General features: G+C 41.2%; 1 protein-coding gene across 5 annotated transcripts in view; it reads right to left on the reverse strand.

The window, feature by feature from the left end:
- tp63 (tumor protein p63) overlaps nucleotides 1-17,749 on the reverse strand; it is a 50,163-nt gene that overhangs the window by 18,062 nt on the left and 14,352 nt on the right. For 3 of the 5 annotated variants that reach the window (XM_077583035.1, XM_077583031.1, XM_077583032.1), the window contains exons 2-3: nucleotides 12,473-12,589; nucleotides 11,647-11,761 (exon numbers count right to left, since the gene is read on the reverse strand). In XM_077583035.1, coding sequence (XP_077439161.1) covers nucleotides 11,647-11,761; nucleotides 12,473-12,589 — 232 coding nt within the window. Of the gene's footprint in view, nucleotides 1-5,918; nucleotides 6,088-11,646; nucleotides 11,762-12,472; nucleotides 12,590-17,749 lie in introns of those variants that run through there. The other 2 variants (XM_077583034.1, XM_077583033.1) reach the window with 1 other exon arrangement.

Genomic DNA, 17,749 nt, shown 5'->3' on the forward strand with positions numbered 1-17,749 from the left:
GTACATGAGACGTTTTGCTAGTTGAATAAATAGTTTTGGAATCAATGAATAATCATTTTTATTAATAGTGATTTCAATATCATCATAATCATGATTATTATTTTCCCCATAATTGCCCAGCTAATTAAATATTTTACTTTTGTTAAAGATTATCTTACAGCTAACAAAACCCCAAAATTCAACATCAAGAAGGAATGATCCCCCAAAAAATAGTTCCAATATAGAAATTAGGAAGCGTTTAAGTCATCCATATACTTCTTGAATCAAACCAAATGAACTTTTCAATAAATGGCTCACAGATGCTTTGATTTAAAATAAAAAAATGCACAGCCAAAATATATAAAAAATATATATAATGTGAAAACTCCTCATAACATCTGCTAACAACCCAGGTTTGACATACTTCTTAAACATCAATTACTATTTTCCTATTATCCATGGCATCATAGGGGCATTGCAAAAAGTGCACAAAAACAAAGAGAGGATTCCACAGAATTGGTAACATTCCTGGTGGCAACATGCATTTGTGAATAGATAGGCGAGGCGTCAATGTATGCCAATTGTTGAATATTAATTGCTGATGTTTTCTTTAATCCACAAAAATGAGCTTGTCATTAGGGATCAACACAGGGGGAAAGTCTTCAACTATTTGTTTCTGCTTGAGGGGGAAATACAGAAGTATTGTTAGCCTAATTGCCTTCGTGCCTAAAAGTATCTCGAAATCAACCTCGATCTTTATGGACAACATTTTCCATTTAATACAGAGCAGTGAGGGATTATGTGACACTTGTGCACTTAAAAATACCACAAAGTCTGGTCCTCACTCCTGGAAAACAAGATCAAAGCTAAATGGCGCTAAACACAGTCGGGCGCTAACGGCTAACGCTGCTAATGAACCATCTTCGCCTTCCAGGAGATAAAAGATCCAAAACATATCCGTCTTCAAACGCACTCATTCCGTTCCGTTTATAAGCGCCGCATTCCGAGACGGCCATCAATCTGTGGCAGATTTATTTCCAGCCCCTCCCGGAATGACCACAGCTGTCTCGCCCACTCGCACCCCTCCTGGTTGGCCAGGTGTTAGCGGACCCTTATGAAACTCTGCTTTGCGCACATAAACACACACAAGGAAAGGCACCACCGCAACGGGGTCATCCCAGTGCGGGCGGGATGCGGGTCAAAAACCCCGACGAGGCCCCGCTAAGCTCCGGAAACGCTTAAAAGGGTCTGGGGGACACAAAGGTGCAGGCCATGCAGGTGTTGACTTTGTCCCCCGAAATCCGCCTCAAAGCCATCCAGTCGGGCGTCTTTCACGCGCATACCAAAGCCAAAATAAAGTCAACAGCTGATCATGAAAGATTGATTTTATTCTTGAACTCATTGACTCGCAGCCATTTTCACTGAAGCAACTCCCTTTGCTCCTGTTTTACTAGATTTGGCAAGGCCCACACAATATTGTGTTCTATTGCTATAAAAACATGGAAGCTACCAAAAGAAAGATTAGAGTCTCTTCTTTCATCAGGAACAAAGTATATTTCTATCTGTTTCTGTTTTGCAGCAGTTTATAGCTAAGTTTCGCCAATATTCACATTCCTGGCTTTTTTGCAACTTGGCCCTGGTTGATCTCTTATACTCTGCTGCCACCTGCTGGCCGTTTTTGTAATAACTACCATTGCTTTAAGCGACCTCTTCACCTCAGAAGCTGCATCAAAGCCTTCTGTGTGCTCTAGCATAAAAAAAGCATAAACAAAACACGTGTAAACACGTTTTTGGGAGTGAAGGACAAAATATTAAAAAAACGTTTTTACACGTTTTTGGGATTTGAATGAGTTACTTTCCTCCAGGTTTGATTACTGCAAATCACTCTTCTCGCAATCACTCTCTTGCCTAATATGCAGCAGCTCGGCCGCTTAATCAGACAGCAAAATAACTTTGGCATCACTACATTGGCTTCCAGTTTGTTGAACTCATTTTCTCCCAGAAACGTACGATTTTAAATATTACAAGTGTCCCAAAAATGTTTTTGTTTTTTTATGCTAGAGCATACAAATGCAGCTTCTGAACTGCAGAGAACGGGCAAAGCAAAGGTAGTTATTACAAAAACGGCCAGTAGTTGGCAGCAAAGTATAAGAGATCAACCAGGGCCATTTTGCAAAAAAGCTCTTTTTGTCAGAGTTTTCACCAGGAATGTGAATATTGGCAAAATTGATCTATATTCTAATGCTAATTGCTGCAAAACGGAAACAGACAGAAATATACTTTTTTTTCCTGACGAAAGAAGAGACTCTAATCTTTCGTGTGGTAGGTTCCATGTTTTGATAGCAATCGAACACAGTGAAAATGGCTGCCAGTGAATGAGTTAAGAATGAAGAACACACGTGTTGTAAAGATGCTACTGTATATAGATTAAGTTATCATGAACACTGTAAAAAGTTGTAAACATGTCAACTTCAACTGTGAAAGGTGGCTTTTCTCATGCTGCCATTCCACAGAAATGGAAAGAAAAGTGAGAAATGCCATCTTTTACAATAAAATATGGCACTTTTCATCCTTTTATCTGTACAACAGCAAGAGATTGAAGAAAAAAGTGTCAAATTGCTGACTTCATCATCATCACATCACCAAAAAAGTACGCACAAAAGCCAGGAATCATTCTTGCGCAATTCCGTCTTTTCCCCGAATGAGTGACATCACTGCCTCGTCGGGTAGCGGGTGGGGGGGGGGGGGGGTGCATGCTGGTAGGGGTGCGCTAGGATGACGCGGAAGCGACAAGCGATAATGATCAAATATCAGTGGGAAGAAAGAAAAGGCATCCGAATTCCAGACGCTTGAGAAGAAATGGCCGCTCATCACAGATTTGCTGTTTAATTGCCTGGAAGTCAGGATCACGCCTTTGATTAAAAAAAAAACACAAAAAAAAATCTCCTTGATGTGACTCCGCCATAATGGCCGTTTAATAAGTGCCTCCGGAACATTCCGAGGACTTTGGGAACGTAAATCAACGTCCTTGACAGGTACTTTTTTTCTCCCCTGAGGGTCACCAAGTCCGCTTGGAGGCTCTTTGGAAGCAATTGAGGCCAAATGCCAGCAGAAATTGCATCAAGGAAACACAAGGAAGGTTTTCGGACCAACACAGCAGCTTACAAGTTTTCGAGAGAATTGTTTACAGCGTCGTGAAAAGTTCATCGCCATAGCAACTTCCGGGTTCGTGGTCCCACTATTTTGTAGGATTGACCCGATCAGGATTTTGGACCTGATCAGCGAGTAAAAAAAAAAAAAAAAAAGATATCCGATCAACGACTGGAACAGAAGATATCTAAACCACAAACAGCCAATTAATAGTCATTAAAGGAGGCGTGTCTGTGGGGTGATTTTGGGGGGGGGGGGGGGGTCTTGGTGGTGGTCTCTCGGCACCTTTTGGCAGCAGCTGATTGTATCAACATCAACACACCATTACAGCAATTACCAGCCCCGGACGGACGCATTGTCCGCTTCTAAGGGGGGCTTTTGTGGGGGGGGGGGCTTTGCAACACGATCCCCAACGGCTCAGCGGTGGGATTGAGCCGGACACCACTTAACCCCCCCCCCCCCACCTTGCTTAACAGCAGGTTGAAAGACAGCGACCCCACACACCTGCTAAATGCTACCTGCAATCTGAGAGGGCCGCCACACACACACACAAAAAACACATTTTTAAAAACTACAACATATACTGTACAAATCGTTAGCCAAATAGCGTAATCACATATGTCAAATAAAAGAAATATTAATTTACTCGCCAAAAATATATATATATTTTTTAAAGTTTTTGAAAACATTCAAAGATAGGCAACTACGCCATTAGGCTAACGATAAATAACTTTATTGACAACATAACGGCACACCAGCAAATCACTCACAAAGACCTTTCATGGGAGGTGTGGTTTGTCTCAAAATGAAAAAAAAAAAAAAGTTTTGTTCATGTTCTCCAAAACATGACCTAGGCAACTATTATTAGGCCAACGATGTAAAAAAGAAAAATTTAATAATAAATACATAAATTGTTTAAAGTAATCAAATATAAAAAAATATGTATTAACACTACATGTGAATCCTTGAATATGAAAATTCATTTAATTTTTTTTTATTAAATTAAATTAATTTGTAGGTTGCTCAAATTCCATGGATGCATATTTGGGGGATTATTCATACAAATAAATAAATAAATAAATGTATAGTTAACATTAAAATATACTTTAAAGAACCATGTTTTTTTAAGAAATACATACAAAAATACAACATAAATAACCAAATGTAGCCAGTTGCACTGTTAGCTGAATCCATTATTTTGGGGGCGTAAAAAAATACTTTTCATTAAAAAAAAAAAAAAATTATACTCGAAAAACGTATTTAATTAAATTTAGAAAAAAATACCAAATGCAATCATTTTTAAAAAATAATAAATATCCACAATAAGCTGGTTGCACTGATAATATTGCGCAAAACTATGGAGTTGGACATTTCCCACTTCCGCCTGCAGGAACAGTGCAACGGAATGCAAGTTGCACACCACAAAAGGCCGAGTTGTCATCACAACCCCTGCGACCCGAGCCTGACGCTTGCACCAAAGACCAAAAGCACCGGCTGATGCAAGACGATCCCTTGTGAAAAAAAAACTCAACTCGACCGGGAAACACTTTCAAAGCAACTCGACGGAGTGTCCAAATCACAAGAGCGGCTCGTGTTGACATCAATCGCAGCCAACGAACTCACGATTGCTTTTCCGCAGTCAGCAACACATTTTTCAATGCGTTTTCACTTTGGTGCCACAAAGTGCTCAACCGGGTGTGCTACATTAAAACACACCAAAATAAATCACAACTTTTCACATGCGGAAGCTCCGGGAAACATCGAAGAACATTAAAAAAAAAAAAACTTCAATTAAACGTTGACACAGGCTGTGTTTTCCAAGGTGTGGTTCGCAGGAAGCCAGGATGACATCAAGTACAATTGCAGGGTAACAAGCACACGCTCAACACAAGCGAAATAAACATCAAAAAATGGGTGAAAGAAACAAGTTGGGTTTCAAAGTGTGACTGACGTTGCCTGAAGAAATCAAAATGACATCAAAACGATATATTCCATCTGCTCTCAGTTATGCACAAGCTACCAATTCAAAACTCAAACATCCCACCAATAACTTTAAAATGATTCTCAACACATTCTCCCCTACAAATATTGTCGCTAAAGAAAGAAACAACATTCTTAGTGTGCTTAAGGAAAACACAAAAGCGGCAGCCACATTGCGGATACAGAAGCTGTTAATGTCAAATGAGACATCCTAGCAATGACCAAAATCAATTTTTATAGATTTTTACAGAGTTTTTTTTTTATACCCACCAACAAAAATTGTCACCCAAAGAAAATCAACACGATATTGAAATGACAATAAAGTCCAGTTGAGTCTCGACACATGCAAAAAAAACACTATAGAAAATCAATATGAGAAGGACAAAATGTCAAATATTTTTGGATTCACGAAGCCAAGTCATTATAGTGATGAAGAATTGAATTATTTAAAAAAAAAAAAAATTTACGAGTTTTTTGTGTCAAGATTTTTCTGTACTTTTTCCCCCCTAGAATGTTTGTCCTTCAGTAACAAAAAACAAAGTGTAGTGAATGACAATTGTTTACATTTTATTCTGAAAATAAAATCATATAATATTCCTTTTTTGCAGTAGCATCAAAAGAAAAAAACTCTCCTAAAAACATTTGATGCTTAAAAAGTTTTGCCCGCACATCCGGCTGTTTACATTCCGCGCATGCTAACATTCACATTCCTTTTCGTCCAGCAAATCCAACAAAAACGAAAACTCGATTAATCCAAGATTTGACCCTTTTTTTGGGGGGTGTTGCCCATTTGAGGCCTAAAAGCTTACCTCGCTGTAGGGCGTACTGGCGCCCGTCTCCAGGTACAACATGTTGGCGCTGAGATTGAGCAGGGCGGCTGCTGTTTGCTCCACCGGCTCCAGGATTCCCCCCTGAAAAATCTTTACTGGGTACGGTGCGCAAATGGCGCTGAATTGGTGGAGGTGGTGGTTGGGGGGTGGGGGGGGTAGACGGGATGCTTAAGTAGCGGACAGGCCAAGACGAGAAGAAGAAGAAGAAGAAGAAGAAGAAGAAGAAGCTCCTACAAAAGCCATGGGAGGACGCTTATATACCGTGAAGGTGTTAGTGGGGGGGGGGGGGTTCGGGGAGGGAGGGGTGTAAGGTCTACCTGTAAGCTAACTGAGTCCACGCCCATCTTGGGAAGACGAGGCTGTGGCTTCTTCAAGAACTGCTCAAGTGCTTTTGTCCCAATGGGAGGAACAGAAAACTGGAAATTTGAATGCGTTACAATCAGATTGAAGTGGTGCCTTGTCTTAAGAGTGCACCCAACTTAAGAGCTTACATTTCAAATGTTAAATTAAAAAAATTCTCAGAATTTTTTTTATAAATCTGTGAATAGGTGACTGCGCCAAATGGTCAACTGTATTTGAATTCATTAGGGGTGCTAATGCTAACTGCTAACACAATGTTTTTTGACTTTCGTTTTCTAAGAATGAAGGCAAATAAATCATACATCACAAGCCAGTAACATTTCTAAAGTTTTTTTTTTTTTTTTTTTTTACACAAAATGTCGTTTAAAAATGCTAATAAAAAGGTACAACAAAACACACCATTCAGTTTTAAGCATTTTTTTTGTAAAAATGCTATCAAAAAGATACACTAGTAAGACAAACTACTAAAATTTAAGCGACCTTTGGAAGTCTTCTGAAAGTGACAACAAAATGGTATGCTATTGCTAATAAACCAAACCGCTAACATTTAAGCAGCTTTTTTATTGACAAAAAAAGGCCCAAAAAATGATAAGCCAAAAAAAACAAAAAACAACGGCGTCTAAGCATTTTATAAAAATGTCTTCTGAAAGTGATATCCCACAAAAACAATCTACTAACGTCTGAGCTTCAAAACTTTAACATCCCAGTAAAACAAACTGTCAACATGAAAAGAATCTTTTCAGATAACCTTTTAAGTGTTTTTTTTTTTTTTTTTACAAAATGCTAACAAAACCATACACAAACAAAACCCTTAGCATTTAAGCTAAAAATGCTTCTAAAAATGCTTACATGAAGTAAAAGGTAACAATTAAGCCTCCCTTTTAATTGACACCTTCTAAAAATGCTAACAAAATAAAATGTCATTTTGCCAAAATGCTCATAAATTTGGTAAGATAATAAAACAAACACTTCAATAAAGACAAAACACAACAAAACAAAACAACTCTTGATCAATCTGTTAAGGACGAAGGCCTGGAGTGAGAGTGGCAGCTGCCAGTCGCGTTAGCATACCAATGACCTCCCCCAAGCAACAAATAACACACCAGAAAACCACCACAAACAAACAAACAATGTGTTTGCCTTGTACTGTATTGTATCCTTACAAATAAGTCGTGTGCACGCGTTTTGGGAAGACGCCGTTAGCTCGATGCTAATACAAGCTCATTAGCCAAGTCGCTATGTCAAAAGCGACCCCCGATACGTTTCGATTCACTCCAAGTATGATACGATTCACCAATGATGATGTGATTCATGCAAATGACGATACAAGACGATTCAAGCCAGCCGTGATGGGGTTAATTCCTATTAAAGATACATTTTCATTACAATGTGATATGACGACGTTACCATTTGATTCCGTTTGATATGATTCGCTCAAATTATGAAGAAACTCACTCTAATTATGATGTGATTCAATGTATGATATGAATCAATTCAATCAATTATATCATTTGTATCTTAGGTGATTTTTTAAAAAAAAAACTCGACATGCAGCTAATTTAGCAACCAGCTACGCGTGCACGTAACATCATCGCATCAAGTTTTTCTTCTCTCGTCATAATTCCAACTTCATGAATGCAAACCGAGCGTTGCTTGAACATAATTAGAAGTTTGTTTCGGTGGGCTAATGATCCCCCTCGCAAGGCTGCAGGACACTTTAAAGCGTTGATGGGTTGACCCCCAACCCCCACCGCCCCGTGGGCGCCGCCGCCCGCCCCGGGCCGTGCAACACAGGGCGGGGCTGCAGATTGGAGACACTGACTTGACTGCAGCTCGAGTCCTTCACGAGACTTGAATTCATTCTGACCAAAGGGCAACAGGGCCACGCCTCCTTTTAAAGGTCACTCGGACCATCCCACCACGAGGGCAAAATTTGATTTGTATACATTTAAAGGGACCCTAATAAATTTTTATTTTATTTATATTTTATTTTATTTAGTATGTCTTATTTTTATATATTGATGAAAAAATAAATTATTAACAATAATAATAATAATAATAGTGGGTATTGTTAACAATCAAACATGCTGACCCGATTCATTGAACTCGTTTGCTAAACCAAACAGCAGCACCTACCAAGGCACTTGGATGAATATTTCTAGTTTTATTTAGCATGTCTTATTCTTATATATTGATCCAAAATAAATAAATAAATAATAACAATAAAATAATACTAATATGATAACATAATAATAATAGTAATAATAATAAAGGGTATTGTTAACAATCAAACATGCTGACCCGATTCATTGAACTATTTTGCTAACCAAAACAGCAGCACCGACCAAGGCACTTGGATGTATATCTCTAGTTTTATTTAGTATGTATTATTTTTATATATTGATCAAAAAAAAAATAAATAATAATAATAACAGCGGTTATTGTTAACAATCAAACATGTTGACCCGATTCATTGAACTCGTTTGCTAAACCAAACAGCAGCACCTACCAAGGCCCTTGGATGTATATCTCTAGGAATGATCATATCCTAATCATGACACATCAGAGCATAACTTAATATCACCTTTAATGGCGCGCTAGGCGCCACTGTGATAAGCAGATTCCTGCCTCAGTAGGTGCTGCTGTTTTAATTAGCAACAACTGTTCATGACCTGAGGTAGTTGCACTAACTCCCTCATACGTTCATCTTGTGTTCATCTTGAGATTCAACGTTTCCAGCCTTTAGGCCTGGCTTACTGCATTCACACATTGTCCCTATAAAATGTCTACCATCCCGAGTAAGGCAAAATACTGACGGACTTTTACCAGCAGACAGGAAGCGCTAACGCAAACACGTAACGCGATCCCCCCTCCCGAGTGACGACCGAGCCACTGTGCGCCTCTGAAAAGGTGCGCCGTCGCCACCTAATCAGACCCCCCCCCACCCCCGCCCCCCCTTGACTCAACACACAGCTGATCCCCGTGTTATCAATGTGTAAAATCAGCTGTTTGAGGGGCAGGATATAACGTTTCTTCAGCCACTACATTCCTCAGCGTTATTCTAACCCTCGTCTTTGCCTCCCCCGAACCTCCATCACGACACTCTTCAACGGGTGGGGTGGAGGTGAGGGATCGGGGAGACACCCACACTGATCGATGAGAGATGGGAGTTGTGTTAAATTGTCGCCCTGCAGCTACAAGAGGGATGGGGGGGGGGGGGGTGTGGAGGAATTTCAGATTAAACATAAAACCCTCCACCATACAAATAAGCTCCTCCGGGGCACTAAACACACGAAGCTGACATTTAATGACTCAACAGAGGCGCACCTCAAGGAGGCTGGAGGGGGCGGGAACAGATAACATGCTAACACTCACGCATTCTTCATCCTCTGCGTAGAACGACGTTATTACTGCATCTTACTGAGGAGCGATTGCCACCCTGTATGCCCCGTATGTCCGTATTATACTGCCCCCGGTGGCCAAGGCGCGCATGCCAGAAGGAGCAGCACAATGTTCATTCGCGTGAAGCAAAAAATGTGGCAATTTTTTTTTTTAATTCTATATGATGATGTCATAATCGTACGCTAAAGTTCAATTTCATAGAGTGCTATTTTTCTTATTAAACAACGAAAAAAGCGTCAACTTATGTAATGTTATTTGATGTCAAAGTTGGCTGTTATCATTAAAAGTGATGCAAGTAGCAGCGAAAGACTTTTCAATCTGGAGTAACATAACATTGCACATTGCTTTTAAATGACAGCAACTATTTTGGAAGTGGTGGTGGTGCGAGGCGGAGAGGGTGAGGATGGGGTACACGGGTCAGGGCCATCATTCATCAAGAGAGCATGGCCCCTCCCCTTTGGGGGAGGCGACATCACTCAGCTCTACAAGCCACATTTAGATTTGCGACGTTTCCCAGCCTGCAGACTTCCTTGCGGGCTTCTCAAAATGAGGGTCACATTTTTCGACTTCCTGAGTGTCAAGACTAGAAAAACTGCACAGGTTCAAATAAAAACAACCCGCAACCCCCCCTAAAAAAATACATTTCCAGGGGTCCTTTAGAGACTGAAGAGGTTTTGTCAGAACATTAGATTTAATTACATGAAATGTAATCATAAAAAGCATAATAACTTGCCATAAAATAAGAAACTTATCTCCACTATCTCGTACCCTCACTAGTAATTACGAAAATTCGGCCCCTGAAGCCAGTTTTAATTAGCAACATGGAATTTGGCAGGCTTATTTATTATGAGTGGACCAACCAAAAAGTCTGAAGAACCCATGGTTGAAAACACACAGGTCAGCCATTTTGGTTTCAAGCGGACATTTTTGTATGTGGTGAAATTTGGTGAGCCGCCACAACAACTCCACAATTTTGAAAATCCAGCCCCGGAAGTTGGTTTCAATTAGCAACGTGAATTTGGTCAAAGTCTCAAGAAGCTATTGCTGAAAAGACAGAAACTCTGCCATTTTGTTTACAAACAGCCATTGTGTTTTTTGGGGGGGGGTTCCTTTAAAGAAAATTTGACCTGGAGATTTTGTCAAATTGTTACCAAATTTCAACCTGGACAGATGGGTGACACTAAATTGTGAAATGCTTTTTTTTAAAAAATTTTTATCATAACGTGTTGGCGGAGCATGGTGGCAAAGTCAAAAAGAAAATTCAAAACCAAAAAATCCGCCCCTGAAGCCAGTTTAAGTTAGCAACCTGAAATTTGGTAGTCTATCATGAGCAGAGCCACCAAAAAGTCTCAACTTCGCACCTGTGCCTGAAATGACATAGCAAAGCTACTCCTTTGGATCGAAGCAGCCATTTTGGAGTCAATTTGGCCATTTCCGTGGCTCCTTCAAAGACGGATTGTCAAAGAAAATTCGTCAAATTGCTACCAAACGGAAACATTTGCATTGACATCATCGCATGCGGGGGGGGGGGGGGGGGCTGCTTTGTGATGACTGGCGGTACCGCGGCATTAGCTAAAAACATCTCCACTGTTACTTTTTGAAAAGCGAAAGCAAACTTTTCCCGGCACGTCAGCTACATATATGAAGCAGCACACACACACCTCCACCACCCCGAGGGGGTCTGCAGGGGTCAGAGTGCACTGTGAGATCATATCAGCGAGCCCCCAGAGACAACATCTGCTGATAACGCTACTGGTGAAGCTGCTCTGCATCAAAGTCCATCCCGGGGAAATTCCGTTGGAGCGACTTGATGACCGCTTCAAGCCAAAGTCACCCGCAGCTTATTTCATTTCATGGCGGCCAATCGCGGAACTTGTTGTCACGGGTTGTTAGCCGTGGAAACGACAGCGTGTCTATAAAGTGCAAACAAAGCGATCGTACTCACAGCTAGCGTGTCATCTGGCTCGCGCATGGTGATGCAGTCCATGCTGATCTGGATGGTGTTCCCCCCCGCCGAGACGTGAGGTTGACCCTCGCCAAACGCTGAATGTAAAGACGAGCTAACGGACAGAAGAAAGACAAAGCGAAGACAATGAAATGACAGCGTTTGGTTAAAGCTAAATTCATCTACAGGTCAATAAGTCAAGTTTGTTTACAGACGTCAAAGTTAACTCTTTGACTGCCAAAAACGTTAAATAACGTTTAGTAAAATCCTATGGAGGAGTGCCAAAGACGTTAAAAGACGTTTGTTTCAAAACAGAGGTGAAACTAACCATTTTCTATTGTTGATTACTGAAAAACGGAATAAGGTAGAAACAAACTTTTTTTTCTGATGAAAGATGAGAGTCCAATCTTTCATTTGGTAGTATGTGTGTCCATAGTCTTAACACATAATTTTCTATGGACCTTGAAAGATCAGTCAAAATGCTTAAAATCGGCTGGCACTGGGGACAACCCGTTTCTGAAAACATCTGGCAGTCAAAGAGTTAAATGAAGGAGGGCTCTTTATTTTTTGTGATGTCATCACAGATGAGTAGTATCAATGACAAAAACGTCAAAAATAACCAAACTGCGGGTCAAATTGACGTAAGAAGAAGATCGGAGTAAAAGATCGGCCCATTTTTGACCCATAGTTGGGTTATTTTTGATCCAACTGTTTTTAGAGTGTGATGATAACCATAAAACAGGAAATGGGATTAACGCCGACCTAGCAAAGTGTTTTGAGTCCTGAGTCCAGACTCTTTTGGAAAATGTGATTTGGGCAAACTCACTGGTCCAGCATATCAAAGAGCTGGTTGAAGACGTCCTGGTTGAAGATCTCAGCGCTTGGCGCCGCCTGACCGTGGGACGAGGCGGCGAGGAAGGGGCCGTCCCTCCGCTCTCTGAGCCTGCGGGAACATCAACCGCCCACTGTCAGACGCGTGGGATTTCCAAATAAAAGAGCAATAAGCCGGCGCGTCAGCACGCTCGCAGGATGCCACCCAGCCGGCCAGCCGGCCAGCCAGCCAGCCAAACAGCCAGCCAGCCGCTCGGCCATTGTGAATATTTGCCGTGCACATAATGAGCTGAAAGGTGACACCTGCTTCACAACTCATGCCGCCATTGTTGACGCTCAAGTGGCGCACGCTCACATCCCTCCCCGGAGACAACTGGACCCCCCCCCCCCCCAATCGACACTGAATAGCGCCACCACTGTGACTTGTGCCATGAGTACAGCTGGACAGGCAATGTGGAGTGCAAACTATTTAAAGGGCCGCTGGAATTCCCCCCGACGGTGTCAACAAACACACACACACACACATTACACGCAATATGATCTGGCATGTGTGTAATAAAACAGTAATAATACATATATAAAAAATGCAAGAAAAATAAAGTCTCTTATGGATCTTGATTTGACAGTCAAAAAATTGTAGGCACAGTATGTATCGTAATACATATGTAAAGTCCTAAAGGCTTTTCACTGGCTCTCAGTCAGCCGTGCAAAACATTTGGAAATTCTGCTCCTGGTCTATAAATCACGGAAAGGAATTTTAACTGAAGGGTTAAAGAGATGCTGATTGAATATAAACCCGGTAGGTCTGAGCTCTGCAATAATCAGGCGGAGCCCTGAGCTCAAAGCAAAAGTGGTGAAGCAGCATTTAGCTGTAATGCTGCACGCAAATGGAATTAAACTGCCAGCAGGAGTGAAAACAACCACGAGAGCAAATGATTTTATATCCAGGTTAAGAAATGTTGCTTTTCCCTCATACTCTTAACTAAGATCTTCAAAACATTTTTAACTCATTTGCTACCAAAAACATATAAATACGTTCTATTTTAAATGTTTCAAGTGTCCCAAAGACGTTTTTGTTTTTTTTATGCTAGAGCATACAGAAGGCTTTGATGCAGCAACAGTTGAAGTCATGGTAGTAATTAGGAAAACGGCCAGGAGGTGGCAGCAGAGTATACGAGATCAACCAGGACCACGTTGAAAACAAGCTAATTTCCCCAGTGTTTTAAACAGATTTGGAATAATGATGAGACTCTAATCTTTCTTTTGGTAGGTTCCATGTTTCATAGCAATAGATAATGTGCAATATTATGTGGGCCTTGCAAAATAAATCAAAATCCAGTAAAACAGCCGGGAGCAAAGGGGGTTTCTTCAGTGAAAATGGCTGTGAGTGAATGATTTAAAAATCACTCACATTTTTTAAAGGACTCCTGTGCAAATAAAATTGGAACTGTCCAATAAATACCAGTGGGAGTGGGGGGGGGGGGGTGGTAGGTGTGGTTCAACCTGCTGACCTTTGCCAGGTCAAAAAGTACATCACACAGTTTGCCCCAGGGACATCTGGAAAACACTTAGAGACGTTCTTTTGGGGATTTGGATTCAGCTGTTAGAAATATGATTCATTATAAATATACCATTTATAGTGGTACACATTTGGTACAATTGGAAAATATATCTCAGATTAGTCATGTCTCTAAAGCGTCACCAATTTGTCTTGTAAACATGGTTTAAATTTGTTACCGATTGGGCAAAATTTCTTGTGCAAGTCCGTCTTTGAAAGAACCTTGGATTTTTTAATTTTTTTTAATAGTATGACTTCTGGAAAGTCTTTTGCTGGTCAACTCGTGATGGACATGCCTACCAAATTCTATATTTCAGAGTAAATCTGGCTCAGACATTTAAAATATCCAAAAGGCAATTTTGTGAGATCCCTCTGACCCTAATGAAGAGAATTAGCATGATTTTCAAGTGTTTGAAACGGGCAGAGAGAGTCAAGTGACGGATGCCTTTTGTTTGTCTGGGCGCGGGTGTCGGGTTTCCTCCGTCGGCCCGAGGCGAAGGCTGTCCGAGCGCCACTTAAAGACCTCCAGACGGGGGGCCGGTTCAGAGGTCAACTCTAAAAACAGGGCCGGCCCATTGTCTGCTGACGGCGGCCGATGAAAATGCAATCAAAACAAACAGACTTCTGCGGGCTTCTCCAGTGTCCTTATTAATCACTTGTTCAAAGATGCTCTGTCAGCCCCCCAACCTCAAAAAGGGCGACATGGCGGCCAAACAAAAGAAAGCCGCAGGTTTCTCCCGCACTTATCCCCCCCCGACTCCTGCAGCACAAGTGAAACAGTCTTAAGTCAAATCCTCTTCAGGTTTGGAATGCAAAGACGGACTCGGAGGACCAACGAGACGCTTTTCATACACGGCGCGCTACAGTTTTGGAATTAGCAACCCGGACGTCTGGTTAAAATCAACAGTATTAGAAAAACGCGTGCCATGTGCAGCTATCGCTAGCTGACAAACTGCTAAGAAACTGGCTAAAAGTCGCACGGCAAAGTTGATTCCATGGCAACACTGACATTAAACCCGCTGAAATGATCAACATTGCTGATTTAAAAAAACACTTTTTTTTTTTTTTTCAATATAAAACAGGCAACATACGAAACTGGTAAACATCAACATACAAACCCTACACAAGACGCACGCTTGATGTTTTTTTGTTGTTGTTGTTTTTATTTATTTAGTCATTTTTGGAGAATTTGTGCCACAATTTTAACAGCTAATATTTGACATAAACTCAGGTAAAAAGTCGTCCACGTCAACAGTGACATACAAACCCCTCATCAAACCTCAATCATCACATTTTGTTTTTATTGTTCTTATTTTTTTAGCATTTTTGTTGTTGAATTTGTGCTACGCTAACATTTGACACTGTGTTAAAACACTGGTAAAAAAAAGTGCTCCACATGCCCCCAAATTGTAAATAAAATAAAAAATAGTACTTTTATTTTTTTATTTGTTTTAATCTAAACACTGACACGCAAACTCTTTAATAGAGTCACATAATTAAAAAAAACAAACAACATAATTTGTCAAATCTGTGCTACAATTTAACAAGCTAACTCTCGCTAGCTCCTGCTAAGATGCCGATAAAAGGTTGGCCACTAAAATACAGTAAACCCCACTAAAAACGTTTTTATTTTCCTTCTCTCTTTTTTTTTTTTAAACAATTGTTTAATTTCGACTACATGTGCGACAGGTAACATTCTGTAGCGTTCAAATTGGCCACGACAGCCACTTGATGGCACTTAACACGTGCGCTTCCGCTTGTCCACCCGTCGCGCTTGACACTTAAAAATACATCCCGCCGTGGCGGCAGCTGAGGAAGCAGGCGGATGCAACTGTTGCCGGGCGACTTTTGGAGGGGGATTCCCAACTTCTGTCATTGACTTACAACCCCTTCTCACTGCATATACGCTACGTTAGCTGTGCTAGTTTTACGGGTATTTATTTGGTGCGATTTTGACCAACTCTGCTGTATGGATGCTCCAAACGAAGTTTTCGTTGTTCCCTTGTGACAATGACAATAAATATTCCGAATCTGAATCTAGCATCACTCGCAAGCCCTACTTACCGGTGAAAGGGAAAGTCGGGGTAGTACTGTACAGCCGCGTAGGGCGAATTCATGTTGTCATGCCAGATGGACAAAAGGTACTTAAAAGGCACTAGCACCGCATCTAGACCAACCAAAATGTGAAATCTAATTAAAGAAAAAAAATATCACTATAAATAGAAATCATCAGCATTAAAGTGCCTGAGGGTACAGTGCAGAGTGGGGAGCGTTATGAGATGTGTTTTGAATTTAGGTATTTCGGTTTCATTAGAAGGAGGGGCTTGATCGGCCAGAGCAACCAATCGGTGGCTACGCTGGTGTGTGCCACATATTACTCGCAAACACGCAGTTGCTAGGATATACATGTCATGCCAAGTTGACCCTGTTGCCCCAGCACACACACACACGCACGCACGCACGCACGCACGCACGCACGCACACACACACACACACACACACACACACGCGCGCGCGCGCGCCACTGCCAGTGCATGTGCCGTTTTGTTAGCCTTAGGCGCATAATGTTTATGTGACAATAAAAAAAATTGTTGAGTGTTCTTAATGCGTTTTAAATGTATATTGTATGTATATTTACATCATGTAGTTCCCGGGACTGACCTGAGAGAGGCAGCAAAGTGCCAGAAAAGTCAAATCACAACTCAAGAAGAAGAAGAAGAAGAAGAAGAAGAAGAAGCTAGGCTAGCTGTTATCTTGCTAACTCAATTCTTGCTAACTCCTCTCAGGGTGATGTAAGAAATAACTTAGCAGTTATTTTTAAAGCCACACACCCCTTCCAAAAAAAGTATAAAACAAAGTCCATTTCAAGGCATGGAGTTTAAATAACACAAACATCCCAACAGTGATGGCGCCACCAGTACTCCAATGCTAACACCACAAAAACGTTTTATCATTAAAAACAAACAAACCAAAAAACAATGCAAGCTGATGGTTACTTTTGAACATCCAGGCAAGGCCTTTGTCCCTTCAACACTCACAAAATAAAAGCACTTATTAAGCGTTACTTCAGTCATGCTAACAATATGACAAACATTTTTTTTTTTAACCATAATCTAGACTCGCATAGATTGGCCGCTGATTTTCAACACTGTCGCCCCCGACGCAGACTTAAAAATCATCCCCTTTAATATGTTCAAAATATACCATGAACACTTTTGACTACAATCTAAATACGCAGAACTCGTATCGGCAATTTTCAACATCCTGAGAGATCCCATTGTTGCCTCAGCCCTTGAACCTCCATCGTATCGGGCTCAAGAAGGAAAGGTATGAGGAGTTTGAGCGATGAGCGTTTATTCCCCCCCGGTGCATTATCAAGCGGCACTCTCCCGACGTCTCGGCATGAGAGTGTAAACCTAGAGGTGCCGCCGAGATGGGCAGCAGGTGAATCAGTGTGCTAAAATAAAAAGGCAGCCAAGGTCACAGAGGGGGGAAAAGCAAATAAATAGATGCGGTGTATCCAGGGAACCGCTGCCTCCGAGATGCTTTCTTGTCCTCTGCCTTGTACTACGAGTAATAAGATCCTCTCGAGATTGTCAAAGCTGCACAACCTCCCCGCAAGGAGGCTGGGTTCATTTCTGCAAGGGGTGCGACAAGTCATCGATATTGCAATCTGCTCGTGACTCTTCTTTTTTTGTTTTGTTTTGGTGATGA

The sequence above is a fragment of the Vanacampus margaritifer genome, chromosome 13 (assembly GCF_051991255.1).
Source record: "Vanacampus margaritifer isolate UIUO_Vmar chromosome 13, RoL_Vmar_1.0, whole genome shotgun sequence".
Taxonomy (NCBI): domain Eukaryota; kingdom Metazoa; phylum Chordata; class Actinopteri; order Syngnathiformes; family Syngnathidae; genus Vanacampus; species Vanacampus margaritifer.